Source organism: Elgaria multicarinata, chromosome 5, assembly GCF_023053635.1.
Source record: "Elgaria multicarinata webbii isolate HBS135686 ecotype San Diego chromosome 5, rElgMul1.1.pri, whole genome shotgun sequence".
Taxonomy (NCBI): domain Eukaryota; kingdom Metazoa; phylum Chordata; class Lepidosauria; order Squamata; family Anguidae; genus Elgaria; species Elgaria multicarinata.
The window spans coordinates 70,924,461-70,946,744 of record NC_086175.1 but is presented as its reverse complement, the minus strand read 5'-3'; the positions used below and the strand labels follow the sequence as shown (position 1 = coordinate 70,946,744).

The 22,284-nt window shown below is 39.8% G+C and overlaps 1 protein-coding gene across 3 annotated transcripts in view; it reads right to left on the bottom strand.

Annotated features, from left to right (window-relative positions):
- Positions 1–17,371, bottom strand: part of DSCAM (DS cell adhesion molecule) — a 365,261-nt gene extending 347,890 nt beyond the window's left edge. For 2 of the 3 annotated variants that reach the window (XM_063127556.1, XM_063127559.1), the window contains exons 1-2: positions 16,887–17,167; positions 13,093–13,239 (exon numbers count right to left, since the gene is read on the bottom strand). In XM_063127556.1, coding sequence (XP_062983626.1) covers positions 13,093–13,195 — 103 coding nt within the window. In that variant the 5' untranslated portion in view covers positions 13,196–13,239; positions 16,887–17,167. Of the gene's footprint in view, positions 1–13,092; positions 13,240–16,886; positions 17,205–17,325 lie in introns of those variants that run through there. The other variant, XM_063127558.1, reaches the window with a different exon arrangement.
- Positions 17,372–22,284: the final 4,913 nt, after the last annotated feature.

Here is a 22,284-nt window from a genome sequence, read left to right as displayed (position 1 = left end):
TTGAGTTTGAAGCTTGGGAGGATTTATCATGAAACTAAACTTTCCTTACTTTGGTTTTGGCAAGCTTAGCACATGCCTGCAAATGCCTCTTATTACCTCTGAATTGGCCCATCAGATGTCATGTCCTTTAAACAACATGAATTTGAGGACAAAGAATTTGGTATTAGTAAAAGAACAATAGCCCATTCCAAATTGGTCCAGTTATTATTCTAAGGAGCTGCAGCAGTGCTGATAAAATGTGCTAATTCTGGTTTTCTTTTCTAGCTTTAATTATCTTCATTAAATTGTAATCAAATGTCCATCAAAAATTGCCATTAGTGTGTATGAGGAAGGTGTTTAATGTCATTACATATCCAAAATGTCTCCAAAGGGTTGCATGGAACCCCAGATATTGATTACTACAAGCCAATGACCAGCATGTGAGCAGTAAAAGAAGACCTCAATTACCTTCATTTTCCATTTGCCCAGAATCTCTTTTGGGGAGAATAATTACAATCGGTCTTTAAAATGTGCTTTTTCTTTGCAGGTTTTATTTAGTTAAGACTATCACCTGTACCTATGGCATGCAGTTGGAAGACTTCACTGTCGGCATCTTCCACAAGCGGAATAAGGCACACTCATGACTGGCCACTCGCAGAAGTTTGCAGGTACTTTTGACAACATTGTGAACCTCCTGTACATCTCCCACTCCTTCCCCTGATTATTCTGAGTTGTTGTTGTTGTTGTTTTAAAAAAGCAACCTTGGTTATCCCAATTCTTATGAAATATCTCAACATTTCCTACTGTGTACAGGGGAAGTTGCACTACAAAACACTCACCAATTCAAAACTATGAGCACCAAAGTTTTCAGTTAGAAACCACGTGATCTTCCCTCTCCTTCCATGTAATTTAGCTCATTACAATTGCGGAAGAGAAGCAGGAAGCAAAGTTCTGGTAAGCGAATGTGATTTCCCTTTAATCAAAAGAAGCTGTGTGTATAATTCTAGAGTGATTGCCAGAAGGAGATCAGTCTACAGCTTTGTAATTCAGAACCTGACATTCAAATGTGTTCCTTGAATCCAAATATATTTTCGAAAGCTTGTCAGTAATGCTGAAACCACCTTTTGGAAATAATGTATTAAAAGAGAGAGCATGCATGCGCACAGACACACACATTTGCAGCATTATCTAAAAGAAAAATGATGCAAGTCTACTCTGTTTTCTCTACTGAATCACATAATCCCTGAACTGGGTAGCCCTGACCTTCCAAAAAGTAGCACATCACTATCTATTTGTTTTTAAAAAGCCCATAGATAAAAGAGGAAAATAAATCTGAATTCACAGTGAAAGCAGACATCAAGCACTAGGCCATTCCCCAAATGGAATATAGTCAGATTTTATCCCTAGGTGAAGAGCTAAAAGTGACCTTCTTCTAGTTGTACATGACAATTTTCGACATCTGAAAAATACAGAATGTACATTTGTTAAGAGAGAGTGGGGAACACAGCATAATATCGCTCTCTCGCTCTCTCTCTCTAACAGTAGACAGCCTGTAGGATGCAGACACAGGGCCATTAATCTTCTCAGTTGTTCATGTTACCAAACTCACAACAAAGCAGCTTTCGTTTTTTTGCCACAATTTTATCTGTCTTCTCTTCCCCTAAAGCTCTTGCTGTTTAACTGAGGATAAATCTTTCACACATTAAAGAAAGAGAGAGAGAGAGAGAGAGAGAGAGAACAGAAACAACTAGTGTTTAGGAAAAACAACCAAGAAGCCTTGTGACACCTTAAAGACTAACAAATTTATTATGGCATAAACTTTCATGAACTGTAGCCGACTTCATCAGCTGCATAGAGTGTTGTAGAGAGTTTCAGTACATATACACAGTACCGATAGGGGAATTGTAAACAGTGAAATCAGAAGGAAATAAACACATTGTTAACGGTGGTCATTCACAGTACAGTTGCTGCTGATAACACAAACATCATGGCACCAGATAAACGAAGGATCACAACGATCTTTTATCCTGATTTAAGCCTCTGGTGATACAATTGAAGCTGGTGATAAATTGTAACTCAGCAGTTTCTTGCTTTAAACTCCCTTTGAATTTTCTTTGCTCCACAATGGCCATTTTAAGGACAGTGACTAAGTATCCTATGAGGCTGAAGAATTTCCCCATTGATTTATATATAGTCATTTGTGATGTCAGATGTGTCTCCAATTACTATTTTCCATAGCAACTGTCCTGTTTGCCCCATGTAGAATGCCAAAGGGCATTGCTGACAAGATGATAGCATAAATCACGCTGGAAGATGAGCAAGTGAATGAACCCCTAAGGTTGTGAGTGACATTATTAGATTATAAAATAGTGTTTCCAGTGTAGATATGGGGGCATCTGGATTTGTGGCAGGGTCTGGTCCTTGTGTCTGTATCCTTGCTATTTATTTATTTATTCATTTCATTTTTATACCGCCCAATAGCCAAAGCTCTCTGAGTGGTCACAACAATTAAGAACATACAAGACAATAAAATACTATATGAAAGTTTAAAAGTTTAAAACTACAATATAAAAATAAAAATAACAAAACAGAAGCCAACAGCAGTACAAATGACATGAACCTTCTCTCTCTCTCTCTCTCTCTCTCTCTCTCTCTCTCAATACATTTTTTTTAAGAATGTGCACTTCTGTTTCCACCACTACAGCACAAATTCTCTTGGCTTTTTCTTCCCATAAAAGAGGAAATAGATATTTCCCACGAACACATCCTCACTTTCTCCCCCACCTGCCCCTGCCTGCTTGCCAGAAAGCCTCCTCCTTCACCTCCCTTTATTTACGCACATTTTTACAACCTACAGATAAAGGATCGGGCCTAGTGTCAATGTAGTACTAAGGGGAGGAGTTGCTGCCATTGCTCCAGATAAATCCTTATCTGTACAAGCCCTAGGAAAATGCAGGAATTTCACTGGCAAACACTATTTCTCATCTCAGAATCAGCAATACACCATTCATAAAGTCCACGGATGCTGAATCCTTTCCTGGTTTCCAGTCTGTGGAAAATTTAGATCTTTAGAACTTTAGATTTTCAAATGCTTGCCATTTCTCCATATTTAATTATAAGAGATTGGTGCATAGCCACCTGTGAGGTATAGCTGAGAGATGTGCAATCAGACAAAGAAGCTAGGTCATTGCAAATACGCAGGTGTAGATTTTTTTAAAAAAAATCCCTCAGAAGGGGTCAGAGCTCATACCCCCACTGCACTTCTGCAGAAGTGCTCAATTAGATGCCAGGACAGTAGCTCACCTGAGACATCAACAGCGGAGCCATGAATTTTTAACTGTTGTGCAATGAAGCATTAATTGCTTCTGTCCAATTCACTGCACAGAATGCACCATTGTCTATTGAGGTTAAAGCAAGATAAAACCCAGCCCTCCTCTCCTAGTTCAATGCCATTAGGCAAAAATTCAAATGCAAGAAAAACAGCACCTTCAAGGGAGGCAATATATTGCCTTCCCAGAAAGCAATTGGCGATTTGCTTGACATCAGGACACTGAATTGTAGATGGACAAATTTGACCCCATTAAAATGGAGGCGGGGAATAAAGCAAGATCAAAAAACAACAGACAAACCTGCACAGAGATGAGAAAGAAAGAAAGAAAGAAAGAAAGAAAGAAAGAAAGAAAGAAAGAAAGAAAAGGGAGGGCAATAGGTGCCATTGCTGTGTATACCTACATACTTCATTTCATGCACCCATAATTCTCTCTGGCAGCCACATGATTAATTCAAAGAATTATTGATTTTTGTTCCCTTCCTCAATCCTGCTGACCTGCTTTTGTTGACAGGTCTGTATGGATCACACTCCTCTGTCAGCTGCAATGCTGGCATCATGTTGGCCTCTCTGGCCTGCGGTAAACATTTCTACTGGTTCAACATTAATAGCATTTGAGTGCCTGATAAAAACACACACTCTTGCTTCAAAGAGGGCAGAAATGAAGCAAAGAATAGCTATCATAAAATGCGTTTTGCTGGAATTATTGAATCAGTGTGTGTGTGTGTGTGTGTGTGTGTGTGTGTGTGTGATATCACTCACACACACACACACCAGGAAAACCACAAATGAGTAACCATTGTAAATTAACCTTTCGATAGCCTCACCAGAAAAATTAAAATGATGTTTTACGTATTTGGATATATGACAGAGGAAATGTTACTTCAACTAATACATTGATTTTTTATATATACAACCACGTTTGAGTAGTTAAAAATACTTAGTCCTTTTGTGAATTATTATATTAACTCAACTCCAGTTCTTTGTATCTTTACCTATAAGGTTAGCTATCTCTAAAACCATCAATAAATTATAGGTTATGGCCTAATTTCAAATACTGAGCACATTTAAAGAGCAATCCTATGGTCCCTGGGAGAGCATTGCAGAGAGCATAGAATATGTCAGATTTCCCCTCCAGTAGCATGGGGGAGGAGCAGAATGTGGCATCAGGGTGTTCCCCTAGCCCCACCCCACTCACAGTTGCTATGGAAAGAGCTGCAACACATGCTCCTCTGAGGTCACAACAGCAATCTCGGAGGAGTTTGTGAAGGGTAAAATGGGGATGGGGCAGCCCTGCCAGGGTGGGAGAGGAGGGGCCAGGATCCTAAGACCTCTCTGCCACTATCCCCGCCCACCACCAGTAAATCAGCTAGATGGGCTCAAAGGCTTGTCTAGCTGAAATTGGGGGGGGGTGTTAAGGAGGAACAGGAAGTAAAATCACCTCTGACTTCCTCCCAACCTGAGTGGTTCTTTCTGGCAGGGCATAAAATAAACATAGGTTTCCAATATCAATCCATGGGATTGCTCTCTATGGCTTGCAATCCTACATTCATTTACCTGGAAGAAAGTCTCATTGAACTCAATGAGACTTATTTCTGAGTAGACATGTACAGGATTACATGTTAGATACCTTTAAAAAAGTGAACATTCAGAGAAAACTGGTAGAATTGAAAGTCTGTGTTTGGATTAATCTAGTTTTGACAACCATTTCTGCAATTACCTGGTTCGAGCTAATGCAGTTTGCCCTAGAAAACATTCTTTCAGTAAAAAAAAAAAAAATCTGGTTTCACACTACATTTTAAATAAATGAGACTAATTTAAATAACATATTGACTCTTGGGAGCTTATCCATTCTTTGCAATATTTTATCTATGCCTGTGCAGTGCTAGAGTCTCTAATAATGCTGTTCTGTTTAACTCACTAGACTTTTCAATAAGCTTCATAGGGTAGTACCGTTCCAAGCTGAATCTATGTCAACCTCTCCTCATATCAAAATAAAAACACAGGTTAGACATCATTCACAGTGAAAGTTTTCACTCTGAGCAACTCTGAGCTCAACCACACACATTGACTAAAGCTTCATCGCATAATGGCTTTTGAGCAGTAAAGTATGCTTTTATTAAAATGAATGAAGTACTACATCAGTTTTATTCTCATATCAAGTCTGTCAGCACTTTTCATGCATCTTCCTGGGTCAGATTCAAACCCTGAGGAATCATCATGAACAGAGAATGCTGGAGGCTGTAACTCTCCAGCCACATGATCATGGCCGGAACAAGTCCATGGTGACCCCTGGGCTACAGGGCTGTCGTGGATCCTCTACAACAGGGTTGTTGAACCAGTTTCAGTCTGAGGGTCCAATTCAATTTTGGAGATGATCTGGGAAAACTACATTCCAGTGGGTGCGGGGGATGGAACAAAACGGCAAAAGATAAGGGCAGAAATACCAAAAATAATATATTTTAGTTTAATGCTCTTACTGTCAGTAACTAAGCCTCAGGAGAGGCATTGTAATCTCTTAGAACTGGGCAGGGGGGAGGAAGGCTGCAGAAAAGCCAGGAAACAACCAAATGATTGGTGGCTGGGGAAATGGGCATGACCGTCTGGGAACCCTAGAAGGCCAGATTAGAACCCGACACGGGCAGGATTTGGCTGATGGATCTGAGGTTCACTAGACCTGCTCTACTTCACCCATAACTCTGAACTCACATACACAGGGACTGTTCACACAACACACTCACCTGCACTCAGTGGTTGAGTGTGGATGGTTCATTGAACTGTGGGTTTGTTTGTTGAACCATGGGTTAGTGTATTGTCTGAACCTAGGACTTTTTCCATGGGGTGGCTTGTTTACCACTCTGAACAACCCAACAAAAAATGAAGGGTTTTCAAAGTGGCTTGTTTGATCCTAGGGACTGCATTCCAGTGGTGGGGGGGGGGAACTTGATGCTTAGTTCAGATTAGGCTCAAATTAACCCATTTAAGCTCAGAGCCATTCCAAGCTAGGGTCCTGCTGAACTTCCTATAAAGTATATCAGGTGTAGGAGAGGATCTGGATATCTCCACCCACCTCTTAAGTTCTGCCCAAGGTATTATATGACCGTGGAGGGTGTTGACACTCTGGAACTCTCCACAGCTGCCCCAAAGCCTGAAATATGTTGGGAGAGGCCTTTCTTGCTGTTCCACCACCACTGGAGGCACAGTGGAAGGTAATGTGAGAGAGGGCCATCTCTGTGTCTGCTCCTAGGCTCTGGAGCTCCCTGCCAAGGGAGACCAGGCTAGCTCTGTCTTTATTGCCCATCCTCCAGCAGGCAAAGACATTTTTATCCAAGTGTGCTTTTGGTTGCTAACCTGTCTTGCTTGCTGAGGTAGATTTCTAAAAGGTGGGTGCTGTTCTGTTCATTTCTTATGTCTTTTAACAGAGATGTTTTTAATGTGTGTGTAATTGAATGTGGTTATGTTTTGATTAGGTAATATTTTAATTATATTTCATTAATGTTAGCTGTCTTGACCACTATTTTTAGGAGATAGATAGATAGATAGATAGATAGATAGATAATAAATACCACTTCTGGAGCTTCTTCAACAAATCTAGCAGTGGTGCCATTTGGAAAAAATCTGAAGTGCTGGACTGGACTGAAATATGCAACAAAGTTTTTTCTTTGCCCCCCTCTAATTCTTTTCCTAACTTGACTCATTCAGCATTTTCTCTGTCCCTTTCCATACATTCACCGTTCTCTCCCCCTCATTTCCCCCATTCATCCTTAGTAGTCCCTGCTGCCACACTCCCCAATTCACCCTAGGGAGTGATCACCACTTAACAGAGCATGAGTTGTTTGTTAATTATTCATTCCATAATGAGGCAAGAATCAATGAACATTTTTCCCCTCTCTCTTATTTTTCTTGACCCCTATCTGTGTTTTACAAGCAGTCTTGCTAGTACAAAAAAGAATGAAATACAAAACGAAGTATCAGTGATTAGTGGCTGAGGGCAGAAGAGAAATACTAGCACGGAACGCTAAGTCATCAAGCCACCTTAGTTGGCAAATGTAACTAATACGTACCATAATTGCTTCCTAAACTAGTAAATCACATTGTTTAAGAGCTTTCCCTTCAGAATAACATGGGTAAATCTTCACATACACCCACGTATTTTAATTTTCACCATCTGTCTGAAATAATTGTTGGGGGGAAATGTGTTTTAGGTCTTTCCGGTGCCACTGAAAACCAATCAAGTAGTTTGGGCTAGGGTACAAAGCCAATGGTGTGCATGCTACATGCAACCTCCAAAGCCTTAACTGGGACCCCATCACTGCTGGAGGAGGGACGGCCTTCCATTTCCTCCCCCCAAAATCCTCATACAGATCAATCTTTCCTGTCGCTGCCAGCAGTAAGGAAAGAGTGATCTGAATCAGAATCTGTGGGATGTGTACATGCACACATTCAAATGTCTGTGCATGCATGTGCATATATGTGCATATATGTGCATTCTTTTGGGTGTATGCATGTGTGCAGCCCGCAACCCCCAAGTCAACATCCTGTGTGAATCTTAGGGCCAAAAAGGTGGTGCACTCCAGGGCTAAGATAACAATGTGAAATCCAGAGGTGTGTCATAATTTGCGTACCAAACTTTATTGCTAAATTTTAATTTGTGCTGAATCGCACAGCAGAAAAGGATGAAAGAAACCAAAATATATCTCTGCTCCCAGACAAGAAGAGGCCTTGTCTTTCTAAATTTATGTATTTGATTAATTTATTTGATTTGTATCCTGCCTTTCAGCCAAGAAAAATGGCATTCAAGGTCACTTATGATCATAAATAAAACTTGAGAAAAACAGTAATAAAACAATGCATTAAAGCACAATATAAACACAGCAATAACAGAATAAAAACAGCCCAACTTACCCACTGATATGGCAAAAGCCTGCTTGAATAAAGATGTCTTTGCCTGCTGGTGGAAGGACAGCAGAGATGGAGCAAACCTAGCCTCCCACAGGAGGGAGCTCCACAGCCTGGGAGCAACCACTGAGAAGGCTGCTCCTAGGCTGAGAATGATTAATTTAATATTGCCCCTCCAGGAACAGTTTTTAATGAGCTGCACTTGACTTCAGATTTCTGCAAGCTAGACCTTGGCCACAGGTTCTGTCGCTGTGACAACATGCCTTTGAATACCAGAGCATCATCAGACAGGGAGGGGGGATTGCATTTCCCCACCATCGCTCCCCCCCACTTCTGTCCCACAATACTTCCTCTTTCTTTACACGGGTAAGAAAGAGGAAGTAAACAATGACCACGTGGCCCATTCAGTGAGCATTTTTATCCTGCTGCTTCTCCTGCACACAGCAGGAAACGGCAGCATGTTTCACTACTGCCAGAAAAGTCATTTTTCCGGGTCTGTTTTTGCAACGGGAAAATGAGCAGAAGGTGAAATAGAATGCGGACGGCATCTGTCAGAATGGAGAGGCAGGTAAGAAATTATTATTATTATTATTGTTATTGTTATTGTTGTTGTTGTCCTGTGAAAAAGACATGAGTGGCCAGTAGCACGTGTGAGATAAAATGCTCATCTGATGATGCTTCCAGTCACTGGGGAACAGTAGCAAGAGAAAGTTTACATTAGCTTGCAGTCACACATACAAACTTCAGACATCTGCCAAGAAAAGTTATATACTCTTACTTCCCACAAAGTAACTGAGTATGCCAGAGTCCCATGCAACCCATTTACATCGTTCCTTCTTTTCAGTTATCTCTTTCTATCCCCTGACAGCTACTGTGAAGAATTCTACTTCTGCGTCCCATAATTTGATTTGGTTCACTGCTTTCCCTACTGGGCAGTCTTAGGACCAATTCGCATGCTACACTTTTAGGTATACATCTAAAAATATAAAGTGTAAATGCTACAAATGGATTTGCAAATGTCTATCATGCACTTATACTCAGAGAGCTATGACTGACTGCCGTGTTGAATGCATATGAAGCAATCAGCTGGTTGGCCTTTCTGCCACGTGTTGTTTATCTCCAGCTTCTTTTGCAATCGAACAATTTTGAACTGATTCCACTGCATGTGTTTTACAGCTCAACCAAAATGTATGGGTTAATCAGGATAATTCTCTGACTTGAAAAAGTAGGCTGGTGTTGTGAAGAGCTAAAGAGAACATCATACAAATGTCTTGTAGCACTTTGGGTTAACAAGCTCCAATCTTAACTGGCCTCGGCGCAATTGGGAATGATCCCAATGCATTATGCACACATTTCATTTTTAAAAACCTTTTTACGTAGGACGTGCTGGATACCTGGATCACTGTGAGGAACCAAGGGGGATATTGGACTGGCCTAAGCATGCTGTCAGTTCAACTTGCCAACATTCCCCTTTTCAATGCAGAATACGTCACACCGTTGTTTCAAATCCAATTCTTCTTAATAGAGCCCTCCCCAACCTGGGGCCCTCCAGATGTATTGAACTGTAACACATCTGGGAAGGCCGCCTTAACATAATCCAAATAGCATCATCTAAAATATTTGCAATTTGTACTCATCACAGTCAGACAATTTGTTTCTTAATTGTCCCCTACCATATGTTTTATAACAGTGCTCTAGACTCTTTCTGGGTGGAAATATATATCCAAAATTGCCATCTTACGTTCTTGGCAACTAGTGAGAAATGTGATTAATTGGCAACAGGAATATGTGATGTCAAGGTCATTTAATATCTACAGTTCCAGGTAAATGGTCATATTATCAAATCGATTATGGTTTGAACTCAAGGCAATTATCTCACAGGTAACTGAAATCAATAGGACATTAGTCATCATGACTAACATAAGCCCCATTGATTTCAGTGGGTCTACTCTAATCATGACTAAGTCTGAATCCAATCCAGTGTTCCTATTTCAGTTGCTGCATGGCTGCACTGCATTGCGTTTGTGATATAAAGCCCCTGTCAGATGAAGTATCATGACCGCCAACTGTCATACTTACTCTTTTGCCCAAATTGGGGACTACTGTGTAACATACTCAGCGTAAATTAATCCATCCCACATTACCATAGTCTTGATTCTAATGTGATAATATAATAAAAACACAACATGCTCAGGCCTCATTGACTGACTGGGGTATTGAAATTGTTACGGTATTTCCCACTGAGCCCTGAAATTTGATATCCACAGAGTCCAAGATACCCCAATTACTAGAAAAATCTGGAAACATGGCATTTGTACTTTTTTCTCCAAAAATGGTTATCCAAAAAAGTGGAGCTTTGGCATATGCCTATTCCAAGATGCACTGACAACTAGAAAAGCCTGAAAATTAAACATTTTTGCACCTAATAATCAAAAGATAGGGCAAGGAGTTTATCTTATCTTAGAAACCAGCATTCCACAGCCCAAAGCAGACAAAGCCATGCATGGGAGGGAATGTGCATCCAACATTGTGGTTTTGTTCCTGGGTTTATTCTGCAATCAATATTCAACATCTGTCTGTCCACATTCAAGTAGCAGATATACCTCTTTCTATCTATAAAATGCACTGTAAATAGCATACATATTTTGCCTTTCACAAAGTATTCCATTAGCACAAAACCACAGATTTTTACCATTTATAAGAAACTGTAAGTTCTTAATGTAGACTTTTTCTTAAAAGACTCTATTTTACACACTGTAGATTGTTTTAAAACATTATGAAATGCAAGATTTGCCATGAATATGGCAGTTTTCAACTATCAATTTACATTTTTCAGTTGACAAAGCAATGTAACTCCTTTTATAATATGACAGTAACATGAATAAATACATTTATCTTACACAGCAGAAATTGTATTTTATTAAAGTGGCTCTGAATAGCATGCATGTGCAGAATTCTAAATATTGTCAATAAAGCCAACATAAGGTACTGAAATCTAGAAGCTAGTTATAGGATTTATTTACACCAAACAAATTATAAGTAACTGATTTTTTTCAAAATGTCTTGATTTCTTTTTAAAAACCTTTCAACATGAAGCAATAATCACAACCCAATAAAGAATATTATGATTACTGACATCTCAAAGCTACTAAAAATTAACCCAATGACATACACAGAAAACCATTTCATCACAACTTCTACCATGCAACTCCATGTGATATGTTAACTCCAGGTTGTTAAATTTATCCTTTCCACTTGGCAAAATGATGCACAGTTCCCCTTCACACAGACACTAGAGGACCACTTTGCTATGGTTTGATCTCACAGCACTGGAAAGTTTGTGTTTGTATGAATATTTCAGTCACATGGATACAGCTTACCACATGGATCTTTCCTAGCCAATGTGCCCCCGTGTTGGGAGGGAGGGTGCCAACTGAGTTGGGGGGGGGGATGACGACCTGCAACATTATTCCAATCATGCAGACAGGACCATTCACACATTTGTCAATGGTGGGGGTGCATGTATCATGGGGGTGCATGTATCGTGGGGGTCAAGCAACCAGCTTACCCAATGGTTATATGTACATTGTAATAAATTGCCACTTAGTAAATGACTGTTTGAACTATTAAATGAACTATTTTTGATTTACCTATGCATTGAAGGCTTCCGCCTTGTTGGAGGCTATGTTTCACTGTGTTAAAGCAATGATTCAGCAGCTTTATTTCTATATGTTAAAGGTTGTGTATCAACAAGAGGAGCATATCTTTTTGTATGCTTGATTATGACCATTATATAATAATATCCTCAGACAGCATATGTAGGGTTGATGTAAATATGATTCACCCACAGTAGAAATATATAAAAATGCTCATTTATTTTCCACTTTAAATGTGAATTTCTGTGGTTGAGTGCTAAGCACCCTAATTGTGTTCTGTTTGTATTCATTTGCAGTGGCCATACCTCACCTCAAATATTGTGTCTAGTTCCAGATAGCACACTTTTGGAAGGATTCAGGTAAACAGGAAAGAGTTCAGAGAAGGGCAACAAATATGATCAGGGGACTAGAAACTAAAGTCCTATGAGGAAGGACTGAAGGAGCTAGGTGTGTTTAGCATTGAGAAGACTGAGGCGGGATATGATAGCACTTTTCAAGTACCTAAAGAATTGTCACACAGAAGAGGGCCCCAATCTGTCATCCAAGACTGTAGGACATGAAATAATTCACTTAAGTTATAGGAAGGCAGATAATAATAATAATTATAATAATAAATAATAAATAATAATAAATAATAATAATTTTGATTGAACATCAGGAAAAACTTCGTAATGTCAGAGCAGTGGAACCAACTGCCTAAAGAGATGGTGGGCTCTCTGTCGCTGGAGGTATTCAAGCAGAGATTGGAGAGTCATTTGTCAGGAATGCTTTAAACATGGATTGATGTGCAGGGGGTTGGACTAAATGGCTCCTTCCAACTCTATGGTTCTATAATCTTAAGTGCAATGCTCCATGCACTGATCCCACAGGTGGTGAGGGAACCATTAACATAACTGAGGTAAAATGGAGAAATGGTTTTAAGTGCATTATGCTCAACATTTTCTTACAAAAATCAACATATGACAAAAGATATTGCATGTAATATCTGGTAGAAAGCAGTGTTGCCCTACAAGCATACAACAAAGCATAAGTTAAACAACAAAACAAATTCAAATATGCAAAATCCACCAAGCCTCTCTGAACACTTTGTATCACACCTGATCATACAGATGCATCAATTAAATATATTAATTCTAATGTAAAAGACAGAACAATATTGATCTGTGTTCAACTCAAAGGAAACATTATATACAGAGTAAAATGTCTGACTAGAGACAGAGTCAGGCCTACCTGAGACGAGTGAGACTGTGTCTTTCTCCCATGAGACAACAGTGATGTATGCCTCCACAGAGGAGGGGATAATGCACTTGAAGACCGCTACATTGCCTCTCATGGCTTTCTGGTCCTCCACACGGACTGTATATGGTTCCCGTAAAACTAAAAGCACAGAAAAATATGGAGAGTCACACACACACACACAAAATGCTAAAACACTGAAAGAATGTAGAAAATACATCATCCTATGGAAACGCAAACAAAACATTCATTCTGCCCATGAAGAGATGAGAATAGAAACAAAAACAAAGATAGGTCTACCAATCTTTTAGTTTTCAGGAGCCCTCCAATCAAATTTGTTCAAGCCTTAACCCACAATAGAATCAAACTCTGCTACAGTAATCTTGAAACAGACCTTGCAAAACTGAAACCCCTCAAGATGAAGACAATTTGACAGATGAGTTAAAATACATTCTAGAAGAAGCAGAGTGAAAAGTGCTGAGGGGGGGGGGAGTCTTACCAACTGACAGACCTGCCAAGAACTTTGAGGGGTTCTGGACCCCACCAATCACTTGATAACATTAGTTCTTCCTACTAATATTTTAGCATTGTATATTAATACATCAGGTACTTATTACAGCATATAGAAAGTTGTGGATCACAGTTTTGATAATCTGGACTCCTCATTAAAAGCAGGCTATGTGGTGGTGACCAAGGCATCTGCTTGTCCAATTTTGATGGATAAGTTTCATCTTGTTCAGCTTGAGGGTGGGGAGAGACCAACCACTTGCTTGTTAAAAGTCTATCCATCCTGGCTAGCAAAAACTGCCAGAAGAGATGTGTCCACTTATGTGGTGGAGATTATAAATGCTTATCTGAAAGAAGGCTGTGTTCCTACGTCTTTCAAGAAACAATAGTAAGGCCATTGCTGAATTTCAAACCATCACTGAATTCTACTATTCTAGCTAATCCAGTCTTTTTCTTTTCTTCTATTTTCTTTTCTTTTCTTTTCTTAATAAGTTCCTAGAGCAGGTGGTGGCAACTCAACTCCAGTCTATCTTGGATGAAGCTGATTATTTGGATCCTTTCTAGTCTGGGTTCAGGTCCGGTTTTGGGAGCGAAACAGCCTTGGTTGCCTCAGTAGATGACCTACAGCAGTGCTTTCCCGCCCCTCACTGCCCCAACCAGGGCCTTAAAGGCCCTCTTAACACAAGGCCATTAGTGTGTCCAGGAGAATTACACACTTTCAAGAGGGTCCAGAAAGTACACTTTCCCCTGCTCTGCTCCAATAGGGGCCTAAAAGACCCTCTTAATGCAAGATAGCCTTGCACTAAGAGGGCCTTGAAGGCCCTGATTGGAGCAGTGAGGAGGAAGCAGCTGCCTGTAGCATGGCCGGGGAATATGCACACTTTCTGGGGCACACTTTCCCCTGAGCCTTTAAGGCCCCCATTGGACAGGAGGAAGGGAAACGCATGAGACCCAGAGAGTCCGGAAATTACACATTTCTTCTCCTCCATGCTAATGGTGGGCGGTTGACGCCATTAACATGGAGGTATAAAAGGGTGGTTGGCTGGCAAGGGCTCAAAGTGGCTCACAAGCCTCCCAAGCACTTGGCAGAGGCTCACGATTCAGAAGCTGCAGCTTGTGCAAAATGCAGCAGCCAGAATGATAACAGGAATCAGAAGGTTTGAACATTTAAGACCAACTCTGGCCTGCATTGGCTGCCTGTATGTTTCAGAGCCCAATTCAAGGTGCTGGTTTTTACCAATAAAGCCTTACACGGCTTGGGTCCACAATACCAAAGCTCAGGACAGAAGGCCTCTCCCAACACGAACCTACCCATACACTATGCTCAACATAAGGTCCTCCTCCGGGTGCCTACTCTAAGGGAAGCTCGGAGGATGGCAACAAGGGAGAGGGTCTTTTCAGTGGTGGAATGATCTCCCTGACGAGACTTGCCTGGCACCAAAATTGTTATCTTTTCAGCACCAGGTCAAGACTTTTCTCTTCTCCCAGGCATTGAACAGCATATGTTGTTTTTAACTGACCCAGAATAGTTGTTTAAATGGATATTGTATCTAATCTGTTTTTATTCCTTTGATGGTTTTAAATTTTGTATATCGGTTTTTAATGTTCAGTGTTTCAATCTTTGTAAACTGCCCCGAGAGCTTTGGCTATGGAGCAGTATATAAATGTAAATAATAATAATAATAATAATAATAATAATAATAATAATAATGATGTGACATCCAAACCAGCCCAATAAATTAGGCCCATGCCATAAGATCCTGATGCAAAGTCCCCAACCTTGCACAGCAGTAAGGATAAACAGAAGAAGACAGAAAAAGACATTCCCCACCCAGAGTTTATTAAAGAAAGCTATGGTAGTTAAATGCATATGAGTTTGAAACATGGATGTCCCTGAAGGTTTGTTTGAGTAAGTGGAAACAGATGAAGCAAAAGAGGAAATTGTTAATGAAGATAAAGATATGATTATTATTATTGGAGAAAATCATCCGCAGGCCCTAACATAAGCATATTACTGGCATAGTGGGACTATGCGAATTCTTTCAACACACATAAAGCCAACTTACTTTTTTAATTTCATATTTATGTTAAATAATAATATTCTGTTCTGTAATAACAATTTAGCAGCAAGTGGATTTGATTGTACAGTACTTGCTTTCATGGAGAAAGCAAGATCTGAAGGTAAAATAAAAAATGACTTTAACATTCCACTCTCTGTGTTCAGAAGAAAGAACTATGTGGTACAACCCTGCTGGGACTATACCACTTTGCAACACAAGAGGAAAATTTGATTGCTAAAAAACTATCATGTCAGAGTCTCTCTTGACCTATTAGTGGTGGAATGCATAGTTCGATTAGGGCAGCATTCAATAATTTTGTATTCTGAAGGAGTACAGTAGTAGCTGGAGAGTTGCAACATCTTATACTTTTGAAGGTCAGCTCTGATATTTTATCTCTGTAAACTTCTCATTGCTGATGTCTCCCCTGCCATATGGACTTTTAAGTCACTGCTCTCTCTCAATTCCTCATTCCATCTAAAATAATTTAGAGAATGGAATGTTTCAGACAACACTATGTTTACAATAACCTTCCCAGTGTGCAACTGGATACTGTGTTTTTTAAAAGCCTTCCAGTATAAAGCCTCGTATGGTGCAGAGTGGTAAGTGGCAGTTACTGCAGCCGAAACTCTCACCATGGCCTGAGTTTGATCCCAGCAGAAGCTGGTTCTCAGGCAGCCAGCTCAGGTCGACTCAGCCTTCCATCTTTCCGAGGTTGGTAAAATGAGTAGCCAGCTAGCTGGGGGAAAGTTAGCCACGATTGGGGAAGGCAATGGCAAACCACCCCGCTACAAAGTCTGCCAAGAAAACGTCAGTGAAAGCAGGCGTCCCTCTAGGAGTCAGTAATGACTCAAGTGCTTGCACGAGAGGTTCCTTTCCTTCTTCCCTTCCAGTGTAAAGAGACAAAATGGCTGTGTATTGCACCTGTGAACTCAAGAGACACTCCCTCACTACTTAGCTAAGGTGTCTGTCCTTCTCTTCGGTAGGATGGGTAGCTGGTTTGATGGTTTCCTGAAGAAAACAATGTATTCCCTAAGCCTGTTGGCAATATAATTAACCTGTACTTGTACTCTAGGATTCCAGAACAATTACAAAGAACAGTTCCGGTAGCAGCAGTGATGCCACTTTTGAGGTGAGATGTAGGGTGGAATTACTATTTTTACTACTAAACTAATTGTTAATATTAAACTAATATGAACAAGAGCGATATTTGACTGAACTCACCGGCCTTAATGTGAACATCCTGACTTCTGATTTTCCCTGAAGGATTTTCAGCTGTGCAATAGTAAGTGTTATCATGGATTAAGTTATTAAAGCTTGAAGGAGGGAAAGGGAAAATTTGGAGAGTGCCATTAGGGTGGACGTGGCGGATCCCTGGAACATCGTAGATCTCCTCGCCCGTTGCTAGGTACCATCTGAGCGTCACAGGAGGGATCCCTGCAGCAGGGCAGGGCACCAGTGTCCCTGTGGTGCTAGCAAACACTACCTCTTGCAAAGATGCATTGACAAAATATAAGCTGGCATGTAGATCTTCACCAAAAACTGCAAGACAGAAATAGAAATGCACACAATTAGCAAGAGGAGGGGGGATTAAAGGCAGTTCTCTTATCTGTTCATTAATGATGACATGGTTCTGTTCATCAGGATTTTTCATTAGCTCAACCATATTTTATATTATAAAGCATTATTATTTAGATTGCACACTGTAACCAAATAAAAGACACTAAAGAAACTGGATTAATGTGGAAGATGGCAATTTGCTTGCTCAGGTGTCTTGGCAGAACACTAATCAAATTAATGAACACAGAAGTCACAGGTTCCAAATCAGAGGGACAAAAAGCAGGATAACCAGCAAGAATAGCATTTCTGTTTTGGATAAAGCAAATGAAATCACTTCCAACTGTTGTCAGTATTTTTATTAAAAGAAAACAGAATGTGTAACCATCACACCTTTATTAAACTGCCAGTAATAGTATCCTCTTTCGCAAAAGATTTTTCCATAGATGTTTGTAAATGAAACCTATATTAAGTTGAGCTCTCTTTACACATTGTGCTTTTTTAAAAAAAAAATAGTGACTATTCAGGCAAATGAAACCAAACTCTCACAATGCTGTCAGCAATTAACAAGATGATTCAGCACCCTGGACAGAGAATGAACTCTTTACCACCACCCATTCTTGCCTTGCAGCTTTTCCTCTTAGGCTCTTTCACGTGATACTGGAATGCAAAAGCAGGAATATACATAATAATAATAATAATAGCAGGACTATTATTATTATTATTATCATTATTATTATTATTATTATTATTATTATTATTATTATTATTATATACAGTCTCTCATGCACCTCCCTTTGGGGGGATTGAACTGCACCCCAACCATGGGGAGTTCAGCCATACTTTCTTCCTTCTCAGAGATTCATGCGGCCCCATTCATCACTCTTTCCCCTTTCTTGTAGCAGCTAGCTGCTCATCTTTCTGTGAATGTCTAACACTCAGGGCTATCTACTGGACACTCTTACCCAAACTTCAAGGATAAGGGACATAAATAATTGATGATGATGATGATGATGATGATTCTGAGAAAAGAAGACTCTCAAGGTACCCCAAGGTAAAATTGTGAGACACTGATTTAAAAAATGATAACCAAGGTAGCAATATGGAGAAACGGCTATGGTCCAGCTTCTCACGGCTAATGGAGGCAAGAAGTGGTCCATGCTGATTCAAAGTAACCCTGCAGGGTTGCATCAGCTGCAATAGAAACTTTACTTTGTTAGTCAAGGAACACAGATGCAACTTGAATACACAAGAGGGAGAAGATCTGAATACAAACAAATACAGGAGCACATGCTGTGCTGAATACCAACAGCAGCTCAGATGTTAATAGTAGCTTTTCTGGCTTGGGATAAAAACATTTTGTCCATAACATGAACCAAGGACTAAGCAGGGCTGCTCATGAAGCGCCAAATATGTTCTGTAAATGGGTTACCTCAAAATGTAAGGGATTAAATTACTAGTTAATTAGATGCTGGCAAATAAATGCCCCTTATTCCAGATGCTGGTGGAGTGTATTTCCCCTTCTGGCCCTGCTTTTGCATATTTAAAAACAGCCCGAAACAGAGGAATTAAGCAAGTGGAGATAAATGATGAGAAAAGTTTCTCCTTCTACATCTCTCTGTGAGACTACTGTTAAACATGCAGGAGCAAAGCCAGAGAAAAGGTAGCAATCCTAGAAAGCAACGACACTATTGCTAGAAAAAGCTGAGGTGCTACATTTCTCTATTTCAAAAATTAAGGCAGCTGGCAACTAATATTCATGCCTTTTCACAACAAAAGAAAAATGTGCATCAGATCAAACTGAATTTGATTTGTCAATTGCATTTCTGTAGAACAGTGGTCTCCAACCTTTTTGGACTCATGAACACATTTGGAAATTTGAGACCATGTTGTGAATAGCAGAACAAAATGCCTGAACTGTGGGTCACTGCTTTGGCATCTACCTGCGACATCTGTGGATCTTAGGCTATGTCTTATTCAACAAAAACTTTGGTTTTGTGTCTTTGGACACTGCAATGTCTCTTTAATAAGAGATTGCCTAATTTGGCTAATTGCTGGGGGTGAACGACAGCTAATGCTTCTTTTAAACATACGTTTGGGCAATGTCCAGCTGTTGCTTCTTTTGGGGAAGAGGTTTTTACACAGATAAATTCTGAATTGGAACACTCTTTAATATTCACATAATAATAATAATAATAATAATAATAATAATAATAATAATAATAATAATACTCTTCAATTATTTACCTGCTTCATGGAAATTAACAAATGATCAGCATAAATGGATTTTTTGCACCCTTTTGACAATTAAAAGACTAATATTACAACATTGGAAGGATAAACGCTCATCTCTTATAATGCAATGGATTGAGGACCTTGCAACACTTTCAAAATTTGAATGAGTGGCATTTAGACACCACCTTGAAATATATATTTATTTTGATATTTGGTCCACTTTTGTTGAAACCCATGTATATTTGCTAGGTGGTTGTATGCATTTCATACAAATACATCTACGTATATATTTTTTAAAATGGGGAAAATATTTTTCAAATGTCAGAGGGCACCATGTTGAGGACCTATTCATGGGCACCATATTGGGGGCCGCTGCTGCAGAATATAAGAAACACATGGTGAAATGAACAATAACCATACCCACAAGTTCAAAAAAAAAATCACATTAAATTTTAAAAAAGGTCTTCATATCACTTCTGAAAGCACTCTTAGGGTGTTCACCAATATAGTTGATTCATATGTAAGTATCCAGAAAAAGAAAAAGTATAATCAAATGTCCAAGGTTGTTGATTTCCCTGGTCGATTAATTTAATAATTAAATATAAAATAATTAAGACTTTCTATTCATAATTAATCAACTTTCTAATTTAAGAATTGCCTTTAACTCTTATGCATTGGTGGCAAAGTATCATCTTGGCAAATACCCATCTGAGGGTCAGATTTGGGCCTGAATTATAGCAACTTCTAAAAAGCAGGCCAAAAAAAATCTTACTGTTATTGCCTTTGATGAATCTAAGCTAGCATCAAATATTTATTTAGACATAAAGAGACAAAAATCAAAGGAAATTTCAGGGTAAGCAGGACATAGTGTGTGTGTGTGTGTGTGTGTGTGTGTGTGTGTGTGTGTGTTTTAATGATATGAATGAGATTGGAGTAGGGAACATGAATGATTTAATTAAGTGACTCACACTTTCCCCCCCCCCTCTGGTTTTCCATTCCCCCTTCCCTCGAACAATAAGTCAGTATTCCATACTAACTGAAAGCCAAACTACACATTGCGGTAATTGCATAGTGTGTAGCTGAAGCCTCTCTCTCTCTCTCTCTCTCTCTCTCTCTTTTTTTTTTTTTTTACTCTACTGTAAGTACACACAGCCCCAATTCAGATCAGGTCCTCTGCGCTCTGGGAGGGGAAAGTTAAATCTTGCCCCCATCATTTCCTCCCATCACCGCTTTGTAGGGGGGTTATTATTTTTCCCCTCCCATGAAGGGAGGTGTTTGAGACATGATGGTCCCAATCTGGATTGGGGCCATGCATACTTACACTAGAGTTTAATAATAATAATAATAATAATAATAATAATAATAATAATAATAATAATAAAGACAAGCCTCGGCTATACAATTAGTGTAATGTCTAGTTTGTCTCTTAGCATGCTCAGTTCTCATTGCTCTTATTTGTGGCAAATTTTTCCCACTACTTTTTTTTCTAAAGGTGTTTTTTTTATTATTTCTGCAAATCTTGTGGTTCCCCCAACATCTTTTCTGAATGAGCTATTTATAACACACTCATGACTGGCCACTCACAGAAGTTTCAGGATAGATTACATGATGCTGTGAAAAAACAGGATGTCTCACATGGTTCTCCCCACCACTTCCCTTATTTTGTTTTTTTAAAAGAAATTTTTTTCCCCATGCTACTGGGTAAAATGGCCTCCCTGCAATAAAGTGAGGCAGATCTGGCTTACTACCAAGTAAGGGAGAGCCTTCATTATGCTAGTTTAGAGTTGTGCCTGTGATTCTTTTAAATTTTTTGTTCTTTCTGTTAGTTTGTGCTAGTAGTTCTCCATGTGTCTACTCAGAAGTAAGTCCCATTGTGTCCTGTTTGTTTAACCCTAGCTGATGGCTGGTTGGCCACTGTGTGAACAGAGTGCTGAACTAGATGGACCCTTGGTCTGATCCAGCACAACACTTCTTATGTTCTTATGTGTTCAATGAGGCATACTCCCAAGTAATTTGCCAAGGGTTCAGACTTACAGCACATAACTCCTCCGTCCCACTCCTTTGCACACATGCCAGGGAGGGAGGGAGGGTGGGAGGCACTCCCTCGAAACCTGTCTGCCCTAGGAAATAGCAGGATTTCCCCCCTTGTTGCTCCTCTCCTCCCATGTAATGCAGTGCTCATCAATCATGCCAAAGAACCAGGTAGCACAACAGCCCCAGGTAAACAATGTAATTTCCCTTAATGTAGAGACACTCCAAGTCTGCTGATACCTTCCTGTTGTGCATGGATGATGCTGTTTTGCCTATGTAAGGAGTAGCACTCAGAGAAATAAATTTGTTATTTATTAATATATATGGTTCTATAAGCCACAGTTTGGCTGCCCCCTACCTGCACATCATGTGACACAACCTATGGGCAGCCCCAACAAGTTGCAACTTGTTCAGTGGCATCCCAAATCCATCCTTTCCTAAATTCTTTATCGCATGCTTTTCCCCGTACATGCAGCCCTCACTCGGATCATTATTTATTTACTTTACTTAGAAGCCACCAAATAATTGAAGTCAAACCAAATCAAGGTCTTAAAAGGTACTGACCACACACATGTCTGAGGAGGATTTCCACAGCATGGGTGCAAAGACTATTACTGTACTTATAAGCCACCAAATAATGGAGGTCAAGCCAAGTCAAGGTCCTAAACGGTACCGACCTCACAGGTCTGAGGAGCATTTCCACAAAATGGGTGCAAACACTAAAAAGGCCCTCTCTCAGGTAGCAAAGCACTTAACTTCAAAAAGTTGGGGAGGGGGGAACCTGGAGAAGAGCCTAGCT